This window comes from Anser cygnoides, chromosome 11, assembly GCF_040182565.1.
Source record: "Anser cygnoides isolate HZ-2024a breed goose chromosome 11, Taihu_goose_T2T_genome, whole genome shotgun sequence".
In the NCBI taxonomy this organism is placed as follows: Eukaryota; Metazoa; Chordata; class Aves; order Anseriformes; family Anatidae; genus Anser; species Anser cygnoides.
The window spans coordinates 12,900,341-12,911,702 of record NC_089883.1 but is presented as its reverse complement, the minus strand read 5'-3'; the positions used below and the strand labels follow the sequence as shown (position 1 = coordinate 12,911,702).

Sequence of the window (11,362 nt, the reverse complement as noted above, 5' to 3'; positions counted from 1 at the left end):
GCGGGCAGCGGCCCGTGGCACGGGCGAGCAGCGCGCTCGGTGCCCGCGCCAACGCCTCCGGCGCAGATAGCATGGTTTTCTGTGTGTGTGTGTGTCTATTTTTTTTATATATTATTTTTTCCGGGCTGTGCACGCAAGAGCCTGCACGCAGCAGCAGCATCGGGCACCCAAACGCAGCCAGCGGAGGAACTGGGGTGGAATAAGCCGCCCGCCGCGGGCAGGGCAGGGCAGGGCAGGGCAGCAGACGGTCGCGGCAGGGACGCCTCCCGCTGCCAGCGCCTGGCCTCGTCCCCGGCGTCACTGCAAGGTGCAGGCTGGGGGGGACAGGGGGACACGGGGGGGGACACGGGGGGGGACACGGGGGGGGACACGGGGGGGGGGGGGGCATGCGGTCACTCGGGGGGCTGCGGCCACAGCCCCCCCCCTGCCCGGAGGGTCTGGGGACTCACAGCTCCGGACGGACTCTGCCAGCGCCTCCTTGCCCAAGGACTGCGCCTCCCGCACCTGCAAGGGCAGAGGAGTGTGTGCCAGCCCCCGGCCCCCCCGCAGCCCCCTGGAGCCCCCCCCCCCCGAGGCGGCCGTACCTTGATCTGCTCCTTCAGGTACTCGGCTCGGGCCATCAGGGTCTGCACCTGGCGGGCAGACAGAGGGGAGCCCGTCAGGGCGGCGCCCGGGGGGCGAGCGGGGTTTAGGGGCAGGTTTTGGGGCTCACCTCGGCGTGGAGCAGCTCCCGTCTCCTCCCCGCGGGCTCTGCTGGAGAGGGCAGAGGCGGCGTCAGCGGGGTGCAGGATGCGGCCCCCCGCGGCCCCCCCCGGCACTCACCGGCCAGCAGCAGCAGCAGCTCGCCCAGGCTCTGCTGGTAGAGCTCCAAGGCGTCGCCGTCGTCTCGGCCGTCCTCCTCCTGCAAGAGACCCCCGGTACCTCCAGGGATGCTCCGGGAGCTCCTTCTCCCCCCGGGATCGCCCCCTCCCTGCCGCCCCAGGGGTGCTGGCACCCCAAAATCCAGGACTCACCCTCGCCATGGCCGCTGCCGCCACCTCCAGCGCGGCACAGAGCCGCGGCTTGTCCTTGGCCAGCTCTGCAGGGAGACATTTCGGGGCGCCCTCAGCCCTCCTCCCCGCTGCCAACCCCCCGGGGGCTGGTTCCCAGCAACGCCCCCCCCCCCAAAAAAAACGCCACCTTTGAGGACCTCCCTGGCCGGGCTCCCCTGCCGCAGGAGGCTCCTGCTGTCGGAGGTGACCAGCGCCTTCAGCTCCTCCGCCCGCGAGATGTACTGCCCCACCTGCGGGGGGGGCCGGGGTGAAGCAGCCCCCCCGGGGCTTTGGGGTGACGGGAGCACCCCCCAGATCAGATGGGGTGCCCCGGCCCTTCCCCAGCCCAGGCTTCCCGCGCTCACCTTTGCCCGGATGGCCTCTTTGCGGCGGGGGTCGCTTTCATCTGGGGGCAAAGAAGGGGTCAGGGGTCCCCGAGGTCCGGGGCTGGGGGGTGCCAAGCACCAGCGGGACTGATCCTGCACCCAAACCAGGCGAGCTCCAGCCCCTTCCACGTCCCCCCTCCCTTGACTGAAGCCCCCCAGCACCACGTCTCAGCTCCCCCTGCTCCTCCACGGCCACGCCATGGCCCAGCCCGGGCCCCCCGCAGCCCCCCGGGGCACTCACAGCGCAGGGCAGGCACAAAATACTCGAGGGCTTTGCAGTAGAGCGTGAGCGCGGTGCTCGCATCCCCCTCCTGGTCCTTCTTCACCGCCTCCACCACCAGGTCGGTCTGCGGAGGGGGCAGACGGGGCTCGGGGCTCGGTCCCACCGCACCCCACTGCTGCCCCCCCCCCGGGGCCAGCCCCGCTCACCGCCTTCGGGAAGCTCTCGGGGCCGGGCACGTGCTCCATGTCCACGAAGGGGTGGGCGAAGAAGTCCTCGAAGGAGATGCGCTGCCGGGGGTCCCTCTCCAGGAGGCGTCGCAGGAGGTCCCGGCACCCCGGGGACAGCGGGGGCCGGCTGGGCAGCTGGGGGGGGAAGGGGGGGTGAGGCCGACCCGCTGCCCCCCCGGCCCGGCGGCCGCGCCACCCCGCAGGTCACCTCGACGGCTCGGTCGCTGCGGATCTTCTCCTCCAGCTCGGCGAACGACCGCGAGGCGAAGGGGGGCCGCCCAAAAAGCGCCTCTGCGAGGAAGGCAGCGTGGGGGGGGGGTCGCTTTGGGGGGCACCCCCTAAATCTTAAATCCCCCCCCGGTCCCAGCAAGGGGCCACCGAGCCGAGGGCTTGAGGGTGCCGGCCCCGTGGGCTGCTGGACGTCACCGTGGGGCTGCCCCCCGACTTGGGACGGGGACAGCCGGGCCCTGGGGGGGTGCCGAGGTGCTGGGGGGGTGCGGGGGGGGGGGACCCACCGTAGAGGATGACGCCCACCGACCAGAGGTCCACGCGGGCGTCGTACTGCTGGCGGCACACCATCTCGGGGGCCATGTAGAGCGGGGAGCCCCGCAGCACGTGCTGCTCGTCCCAGGGCGACATGTACTGCGCGAAGCCGAAATCTGCGGGGGGAGAGTGTGGGGTACCGGGGGGTACCCGCTGTGTGCCCCCCCCGGGGGGAGACGGGGCTGCGGACCCACCTGCCAGCTTCAGCTGGGGGTTGTCCGGGGCGCTCAGCAGGATGTTCTGCGGCTTGAGGTCCAGGTGGGAGATGTTGTGGTCGTGGAGGAACTTGAGGGCGCAGGCTGGGGGGGCGAGGGGGGCAGGTGGGGCGGCGGGTCCCCGAAAAGTCCCCAAAGCCCTGCGCCTCCCCGAGGAGGAGGACGAGGAGCAGGAGGATGAGGAGGAGGACGACAAGGAGGACGAGGAGGATGAGGAGGAGGAGGAGGAGGAGGAGGTCCTCACCCAGCTGCTGGAGGAAGACGCGCGCCACCTTCTCGGGCAGCAGGCGCCGCGTGCGGATGAAGCGGGAGAGGTCCCCCCCGGCGCAGAACTCCATGATCAGGTAGATGTGCTCGCTGTCCCACTGCACGGCGGGCGGCGGAGGCTCACCGGAGGCCGCCCCCACCGCGTCCCCCGGCCTCCAGCACCCGGGGGACCACAGCGTGCCCCCAGGGGACCGCGGCGCCCCTCGGCGCGCCCCCCAGCGAAGCCCCCAGCCCCACCTGGAAGTCCTTGAGCTCCACGACGTGCGGGTGCCGGATGGTTTTGAGGATCTCGATCTCGGTCAGCAGGTTCTCCACCGACGCCCGGTTGAGGCTCCTCTTGCTCACGCACTTGATGGCCACCACCTCGCGCGTGTCCTTCTGCCCGGAGAGGCCACCCTGCAGCCGCGACCCCTCCGCGCCCCCTCGGGGACCCCCCCCAAAGCGGGGACCCCCCCACCCCGAGGGACCCAAGCGGGGACCCCCCCGCACCTTGCCGTACGCCTTGTACACCGTGGCGTAGGTGCCGGTGCCCAGGCGCTCGGTGAGCACGAAGCCGTCGAGGCGCGGAGGGGCGCAGCCGGCCCTGGCCATGCCTCCCCCGGCCCCCCCGGGGCCCCCCCCCCGCTCCCCGCCGCCGCCCGGTTCCGGCTCCGCCTCGGCCCCGCCGCCCCCGGCAGGAAGGGGCGGGCCCGGCCGCTCTGCGGGCGGCTCTTTCTTTATTTATCTGTTATAAGCACCTTTTTTTTTTGTTATCTTTTCTTTTTTTTTTATTTTTTTTTATCATTTTTTAATCTTTTTTTAAGCACTTTTTAATTATTTTGTTTTTTTTTTAAAGCGTTTAACGTGACGCGTCGTTTATTGATTGTTACGAGGAAAGATCAGACAAGGAAAAAGGGGAAAATACACGAGAAAGGGGTTGGTCGGTGTTTTTTTGTTTTGTTTTGTTTTCCTCTTACAAAAATTTCAGATTTTTATCACCCAGGAAAAACAAACCCAATCCCCCCAGGGAGCAGGGGGAGCGGTTTCCCAGCAGGGATAATTCTCCGTCCCCCTCATCACGGCAGAAATCAAAGCCTCGAGGGTCTCAAGCACCTCTGCTCTTCCCCTTTTTCCCCCAAAAAAGCACTCACCGCACGGCTGCCCAGCCCCCCAGCTTGACAGACCCCCCCCCCCCAAACCCAGCAGCAAGCCCCCAGCAGGCCCACACCTCACGTGCCACAAGCAGCAGCTTTAGTCTCAAAGCTGCAGATTTTGGAGAATCTGGGGGCAACGGGGAGCTTGCGAGGGGAATCCCCAAATCCCTACAACATCTGGGGACACGTGGAAAGGGGCCGGGGGGGAGCACGGCCCCAGGACCCACCCGGCAGGAGGGGTCCTGCCATCTCCCTGCTGCACGCCCCAGGGACACAGCTTTAGAGCAAAACAGGCATCAAACGAGTTCTTTCCCAGTTAAAATTAAATAAAACGGGAGCGGTCCCTGCAGGGAGATCCGTCCGCGCCTCCGGGCTGGCAGGAGGCAAATGAGGAGGCTGGGGCAGGCAGCAGCGGCGCTGAGAGCCCGGGGCAGGACGCAGCAGCCTGGACTGAGAGCCCGGGGCAAGACGCAGCAGCCTGGACGAGGTCTGCCTCTCCCCCATGACACACGGCCCCACACCTTCCCCCCCCCAAAGCTCCGGTGCTGCCGCTCCGAACGGGGCCGGGGAGCGAAACAAGCCCCCTCCTCCCTCCCTCCCCCAGGTTAAGGCTGGGGGAAGGCTCAGCTCCCTTCTCTCGCCGTGCCTGGGGCCCTGGGTGCTGGGGAGAGGGCACGGGACCCCCAGGGGATGTCGGCCGCGGGATCCCCACGGAAGCAGAGGCAGATCTGCGACGGGGGAAGGACGAGGGGAAGATCCCGCTCCTCCCCGACCCCACCTGCCCCCAGGTTTTTGCTTGTGCCACGCCGTCGGGAGGCCGAGCACGTGGGAGGTGGAAATGCAGCATCGTGTTAAGTGTGGTAACCCGAAGGTACAGCTTCCGCTCTTAAAATCAACGACAGACTACACGCGAGTTACAAAACCCCCCCAAAAAACCAGCAGATAATCAAGTTGTTCAGAGCAAAGGCCGATAGAAGAGAGAAAGTAAAATCAAAAAACCTGCTTCTCCTCGCCCCCCTGCTGCAGCCAGGGGAGGGCAGGAGGCGGACGCCCGGCAGAGACGTCTCCTCCGCTCCCCGCGCCCCCGAGCAGGCCAGGGAAAACAAACCGTGATAAACCCGGGCCAGCTGAAGCTAAACCAGACCTCTCCTCATCTGGAGTCGGCGTCACAGAGCTAACATGGTACCCACGGAAAGTGCATCGTTAGAAAATGGAGGTCAGGGCGATGGCGGGAGGGGAGGGGAGGCGAGGCGGGGGCGGCCCCCCGAGGGGCTAATTCCCCCGGAAAGCTCCGTGCGCGGCCGAGGAGGCCGCCCCAGCCGCTGCGTTCTGGAAGCTCCTGTTGGTGAGGATGCCTTGGGAAAACTCCTCCTGGGCCCTCTGGAAGCTGGCGCCCGTGCGGCGATACAGGGAATGCACCTGGGAAAGGGAGCACGGGGAAAAACATCAGCCTGCAGGACACGCATCGGCCTGGCTGCCCCCCCGAGCAATGCCCCCCCCAGGGCTGCCCCACAATGGTCCTGAGCTGTCCCCAGCCCTGCGAGGAACTCACCTGCTTCAGGAGGAAGAGCGAGAGGACGGCGCAGAGCGTGAAGAACGCCGCCACCACCATCATGATGACGGCCACGGCCAGGTTCCCGTGCAGCTCGGACAGCGCCGCGATCCAGCCGCTGCAAGGGAGAGCAGCGGGGTGAGCACGGCCCCCCCCGGCCCCGAGAGCGCCCTTGGTGCTGCCAGAAACCGAGTGGCTCCCCCAGACACCTCCAAATTCAGCCGAGCAAGGGAAAGGGAGGCTGGTGCGTTGGGAAACGGAAGAGGGAGGCTGCCAGACCTGGAGCCCAGAGCTACGTGTCACCTCCGTGAGTGGGGAGCGGGAGGGAGAGGAAGGAGTGAAGGAAAAGCTACAAAAAAAGCTTCCTGGGAACTGGCAGCGGCTGCGGGGAAGGGGCAGGGAGGACTCAGGGAGTTATCGGTGCTTATCAGTGGGCAAAGCCACCAAGACGCCTCGCTCCCAGCGCCCTCCTGCAGTGCCAGAGCGAGGAACCTCTCCGGGTGCTCACCCACGTGCAGGAGACAGGGGACCAAAGGGGATAGCTGGGCTCGCTCGATGTGCTGTGCGTCTCCCAGCGCATTGAAAAGCAGCAGAAACGCAACACCGTGACCACGGCCAAAAATAACCACGCTGCCTGGCTCGAGGAAACGGAGCTGGAGCTCTGACCCAAAATGCTGCGCCCCCTGCCCGGCCCCCACGGCTGCGCGGGGACAGCTCTGCCCGTGAGCTGCTCTGCAGGCAGCGGGCAAAAATAGCGAGAGCTTCCACGGCACGCAGCTCCCGAAGGCTGCCCCGCGGGGGGAAGGCGCTGGCTGTGAACCTCCTGCCTCTTCTTCCCCAGCAGGAGCTCGGGGATCTGCCCGCAGCCAGCGCGGGTAGGGGAGGGAACGCGCGGCTTTGGGCAGGGGGTGACCAGGGAGCCTGGGCTCGTCCTTCTGGGGGGTGGCACCAAGAAGGGGCGAGGGGAAACCCTTTCTCGGGGAGTTTTCTTGTAGGTTTTTGAAGCACAGCCCGCTGGCAGCGCATGACCACGCTCAGGAGAAATTCAGGAAGGGTTTGGGGCCGGAATCAGGCTGGGAGCAGCTGCACAGGGCTGAGCCACATCCAGTGGGTCCCAGATTCCTCAGCCTCCACTCGGAGACAAGGCAGACACAGCCAGCACCAGGGGCTCAGCACCACACAGGGACACAAAACGCTTAGGGAAGGAACTGCAGAATAGGTCTGGGAGGTTCCACGCACGCCTTCAAGTCTGGGAGAGGAAGGGCCCAGCTGAGACCTGCCAGCGCAGCGCGCCAGGCGAGAGGCGCGGGAGGAAGAACGGAGCTGTCAAAAAGGGAGCAGCCATGGGCCCCGAGCTCCTGGCAGCCACAGCCCTGGTGAGAAGCAGCGCGAGGGCAGGGCTGCGCCCCAGCAGCTCGTTCAGGCGCCTTACCTATCTCCCCAGCCAGGAATGCCGACAGCCTGGATGATGTAGATTGCGATTTGGCAGAAGAAGATGAAAAAGAAGACGAAGAAGCTGAAGGAGCTGTCAGACCTGCAGGAGAGACGGCAGCAGGAGTGAAAACCAGGGACCTGATCCCTGGACAGATTCCCTCCTCAGAGAGAGGAAAACCACTTCGGCGATCCGCTTCCTCCAGGGGAAGGCTGCCGAGGGGAGGTGATTTCAGAAGGAACTCGCGCAGCCGTGCGGTTTACAACGTGCCCGCTGCGTATCGCAGCGCCGCATTTTCTCAACGCGTTTTCTTAAAAGCTAAGAAGCAGCAGGGTCCTGCGCTGGCCAGGCTCAGATTTCACGGTGAAAAAGGAGCACCACGAGCAAGTTCCATCAGATTTTTCAGATACGTTCAGGAACAAGTGGGTTTGATCTATTCAGTGATGCGAAGAGCTGGAAAAATCCCACAGGCAACACACTCGTGGAGCAGACAAACCCCGGCTCCCCCCAGCAGAAGCCACGTGCCCGTTACAGAGGAGACGAGTACTTGCCTGAAAGCCTTGTAAATCGGCCGGTACCAGCAGAGGAAGGCACAAGGAGTGAATAAAACGAACCACAGGATTGAGAGACCAAAGTCTACTCCTCTTTCCGTCTGGACCGTGAACCACGCCAGGCAAGCGAGCAGGTTCAGGAGCAGGGTAACCGAGTGCACTGCGCGGGACAGGAGAGAGGAGAAGCAGCTGTAAACCCTCGGCCATCTCCCAAACCCCTCCGAGCACTTCTCGGCCCTTGCTGAAGACACAAAGCTCTGCAGATGTGACAGTTCTGAGGCCATCTGATTTCTTTTCTTCCACTGAAAGGAAAGTGGGACTTAACCTGAGACCCTCACCCGGCCCTGCTGCTTGCAGACACGTCTGAAATCCTTTCGGAACTGAGGAACGCAGCTCAGACTGTTTTGCACCTGGTCTCTAAGTGCGCTACCCACCACCGCTCAGAGCCTCAGGCTGTACAGCCTCCTTTAAACAATGACCGAAACTCTGTTGTGAACGAGCTGTTCCCAAAGCAAAAGCCTTCAGCCCTTCGCATCTGCCTCCACTTAAAAAAATAAAGGAGGAGAGGCACCGCTTGACCCTTGCCGACAACACCCACAGCACTCACTGTAGGACAAAGGGCGGCATTTGATACAGGAACTTCTCAGAGAGAGCTTTTATTGCAGCTGAAGGCATTACTCACGCATCCACAAGTAATACAGCATCTTGCATATCCGCTGGTAGTCGGCCGGGATGTCTGCGGAGAAATCCTGGTAGAAGCAGGGCTTGATGGGGCACTTCCTGGGAAGGGGCGGCCAGTTGTTCTGCCTCGCTGCGGGAGGGAAGGACAGAGGAGCTCTGCACCCACCCACAGGTTTATCAGCGTGCCGTCATTTACAAGGAGCCGCTCGGATCTGCTGACGTTACAGCCCCGGGAGCGGCTCGGTCTCAGGGAGGAACGAGGCTTGAGCAGAACTCCCCATGACAAACCACCACAGCCATCACCACTCGGCACCACAACCGTCTGAAATCGAGGTCAGCCAGAGCAAAACAGCGTTTCCCCCTAAGAAAGCCTTGCCAGAAAGCCAGGGCTGGCCCCCAGCAGCTCACCTCGGAGCCCCTTTCCTGCCCAGCCCTCAGGGGCAGCCGGGCTGCGGGCCATGGGAGGACGGGTACGGCCCCAGGGCACGAGGCAGGAGAACACCACCCCTGGACAGGCCAAACCCGCCCCTGCCAGCGGCCACGCTGCCAAATGGAGCAGCCCAGGCGTCCCTGGGAGCGTGGTGGTCGCGCTCCTACTCACGGTTAATGCTGGCGGCGTTACTCTGCAGCTCCCTCTCCTTCTTCTCCAGCTCGGCCGCCTTCCTCTCGAGTTCCGCCTGCTGCTGAAGCAGCCCGGCCTGTGCTGCTGCAGCCACAGCCTGAAAGAGGGGGAGAGAAAGGTCAAAAGCCCTTCCCTGCCCGAGGCAAGCAGACCAGGAGCCACACGGAAGGGAAGCGAAGGCGATTCAGCAGCCCCAGGGTGGTACAAACGCCAGCTCACAGGGCAGGGCGCAGCTCCCGCAGCCAGGACCCCGTCCCCCGCTGCTCCCGCACGCCCCCACGCACAGCAGGAGCTGGCTCGGGCTCGCCGTGGGCGGTGCCTCACCTGCGGGGTGGGCTCCACCGAGGTCTGCAGCACGGCGGGCTGCGAGTGGCCAGCAGGCTGCGTGGCCGGCGTCGTCCGCGCTGCATTTGTCTGCAAGGGATAAGGGAACACAGTGACGGGCTGCTTCTTTCGGGGAAGGATTCTCAAGTTTTAGCACTGCCACGAGGAGCAGGAGGCACCAGTGTGCTCTCGGGAACGCACTCGCTGCCTAACACCCCGCCTGGGGAAGCGGTGCCCAAGGACTGTGGGCACAAGAGAACCCAGAAGGGATCCCCATCGGCTGTTTAAGCTGCAAGAATTATTTTTATCCCGGTTTCCTCTTCTCCTTTTCACCACATCACACATGGCAGCAGCCAGGAAATAAGGCTGAAGTTCTCATAGCGATCCACGAGTGACATCAGCTCAGCTCCCGGCCCGCAGACCAGACAAATACCGATGTGGCCTGCCACAAAACACCTTCCCCTCACACTTCACGTGGCTTTACCAGGAGCCACCCCGTGAGAAACTGCTGCATGCGAGCACAGAGCTCCAGCTGGGGGCTTCAGTGCTCGCAGTGTCCGTGGGGAAACCAGCTGTGCGTGCCTTGCTTTTATTTCCCTTTATGCTGTACTGCCAGGGGATATCCTAAAGCGCTACAGGCACCGCCACGACGCCCGGAGCGGGCACACGCACCAGCTGGGAGCTCTCCGAGAAGGGATTGAACTCATCCAAGCCGCTCTGGCTTGTGTTTGTGAGCTGTGTCACCGAGGGGTCCTGAAAAACAGAAAGAGGAGAGAGCAATCAGCACCAGACATCAGCTCACATGTCACCTGCTCTGCCTCCCAGCCTCTTTTTTTACCTGGGAACAGTTACACAGCCTATTTATCGTTAACAGCCTATTTTCTTTTTACGTGCACTCGCAGCAGCTCCACCAAACGGCCTGGTCCTGGACGAAAGGATCCCTGCACCCGCACTGAGGGCGCCTTTACCCCCCAACCTGCAGCTGCTTTCCCTGCACGCTGAGCTCCCCGCGGGAAGGTCCCTGCTTTGCAGCCGGGGATTTTAAGCAGCAGTTTCCAAGCTGCAGCGCTCCTCTCCCAGTGATCAGGGAACCTCGGGGCACTCACGGGTCCTCCTGCCGGCACGGGGAACAGCCTGGGAAGGCGGGCAGGCAGCCAGAGCTAAAATACCCCAATTTTTGTCCTTGCTGCGGGCGGGGGGCAGGCTGCAGGTGAGCGACTGCCACCTCCCTGCCCGGGGATCACCCCGGGGGCAGGACAGCCCCACCCCCACACAAAAAAGCGCTGTTTTGGGGTTAAACCCCGGGGTTTTGGGGCCGCAGCCCCCAGCGGGCCCCGCCGGGCTCCCCTCAGGGGCGGGGCCGCCAGCAGGGCCCACAGGGCGCGAAATCAATTAGCCCTACTGCTAATTAGGCAGAGCACCTCACGGCCCTGCCCTGCTGTTAAGACCGGGCTGCCCACCCAGAGCCTCCCCCGGTGCCCCCAGCCCCAAACTCGCCCTTTTTTCCCCCAAATCGCCCCCCCCCCAAGGGGCAGCGGCGGCCCCGGAACTCCGCTGCTGGGCTGCGGCTCCCGGGGGGACCCAAACGGCAACGGACCCCGGGGGGCACCGGACCCTGCCGGCAGCGCACACCCCCCCCACGTCCCGCCCCCGCGCGGTGATTGGCTGCGAGGCGCCGGAGCGGCGCGGCTATTGGCCGGTGGGCTGCCACTCAGCGCCGCGGCCCGGCGGCTCGGGGATGGGGGGGGAACGGGGAGCGGGGGGAAGGGGGGGCGCGGCGCGCACCTGGAAGGGGTTCACGTCCACCGGGTCCGCGAACGGGTTGGTGTCGAAACCCGCCATGGCGGCGCTCCCCGCCCCGCTCCGCTCCGCGCTCCCGCCCCGGCCGTCGCCGCCGCGCCGACACTTCCGGGAGCGCCAGCGCGCACGCGCCGCACTCCCCACCCACGTGACCCCCTCCTTCCGCGGGGCGGGGCGACGCCCTTCTCCCGCGTGACGTCACAACGGCGGGACGGGGGCGGGGCTTCAGGCGAGGGGGCGTGGTCTGGAGGCGGGGGGCGTGGCCTGGCGGCGCGGGGGCGCGCCGAGCCCTGCGGGGAGCCGCGTCCCGCAGCGCGCCCCATAGCGCCCCATAGCGCCCCGCAGCGCCCCATAGCGCCCCATAGCGCCCCATAG

At 65.3% G+C, this 11,362-nt stretch overlaps 2 protein-coding genes across 4 annotated transcripts; both read right to left on the bottom strand.

The window, feature by feature from the left end:
• Positions 1 to 77: 77 nt before the first annotated feature.
• ULK3 (unc-51 like kinase 3) lies at positions 78 to 3,543 on the bottom strand. 3 transcript variants are annotated; one of them, XM_067003756.1, is made up of 16 exons: positions 3,382 to 3,543; positions 3,130 to 3,267; positions 2,870 to 2,990; positions 2,605 to 2,709; positions 2,383 to 2,526; positions 2,076 to 2,158; positions 1,847 to 2,002; positions 1,659 to 1,764; positions 1,397 to 1,437; positions 1,180 to 1,282; positions 1,014 to 1,078; positions 823 to 901; positions 713 to 753; positions 585 to 632; positions 450 to 504; positions 78 to 314 (listed from the first exon to the last, which is right to left on the bottom strand). In XM_067003756.1, the coding sequence occupies exons 1-16, from the start codon at positions 3,481 to 3,483 to the stop codon at positions 298 to 300; spliced, it is 1,404 nt and encodes a 467-aa protein (XP_066859857.1). In that variant the 5' UTR covers positions 3,484 to 3,543; the 3' UTR covers positions 78 to 297. The 3 variants fall into 3 exon arrangements, with proteins under 3 accessions (XP_066859857.1, XP_047937465.2, XP_066859856.1); XM_048081508.2 differs by having other exon boundaries at positions 3,130 to 3,270; positions 3,382 to 3,540; XM_067003755.1 differs by having other exon boundaries at positions 713 to 750; positions 3,130 to 3,270; positions 3,382 to 3,540.
• A 250-nt stretch (positions 3,544 to 3,793) lies between these two features.
• On the bottom strand, positions 3,794 to 11,133 carry SCAMP2 (secretory carrier membrane protein 2). The gene is made up of 9 exons (XM_048081543.2): positions 10,973 to 11,133; positions 9,860 to 9,940; positions 9,188 to 9,277; positions 8,843 to 8,960; positions 8,243 to 8,371; positions 7,561 to 7,720; positions 7,010 to 7,111; positions 5,578 to 5,695; positions 3,794 to 5,444 (listed from the first exon to the last, which is right to left on the bottom strand). The coding sequence occupies exons 1-9, from the start codon at positions 11,027 to 11,029 to the stop codon at positions 5,298 to 5,300; spliced, it is 1,002 nt and encodes a 333-aa protein (XP_047937500.1). The 5' UTR covers positions 11,030 to 11,133; the 3' UTR covers positions 3,794 to 5,297.
• Positions 11,134 to 11,362: the final 229 nt, after the last annotated feature.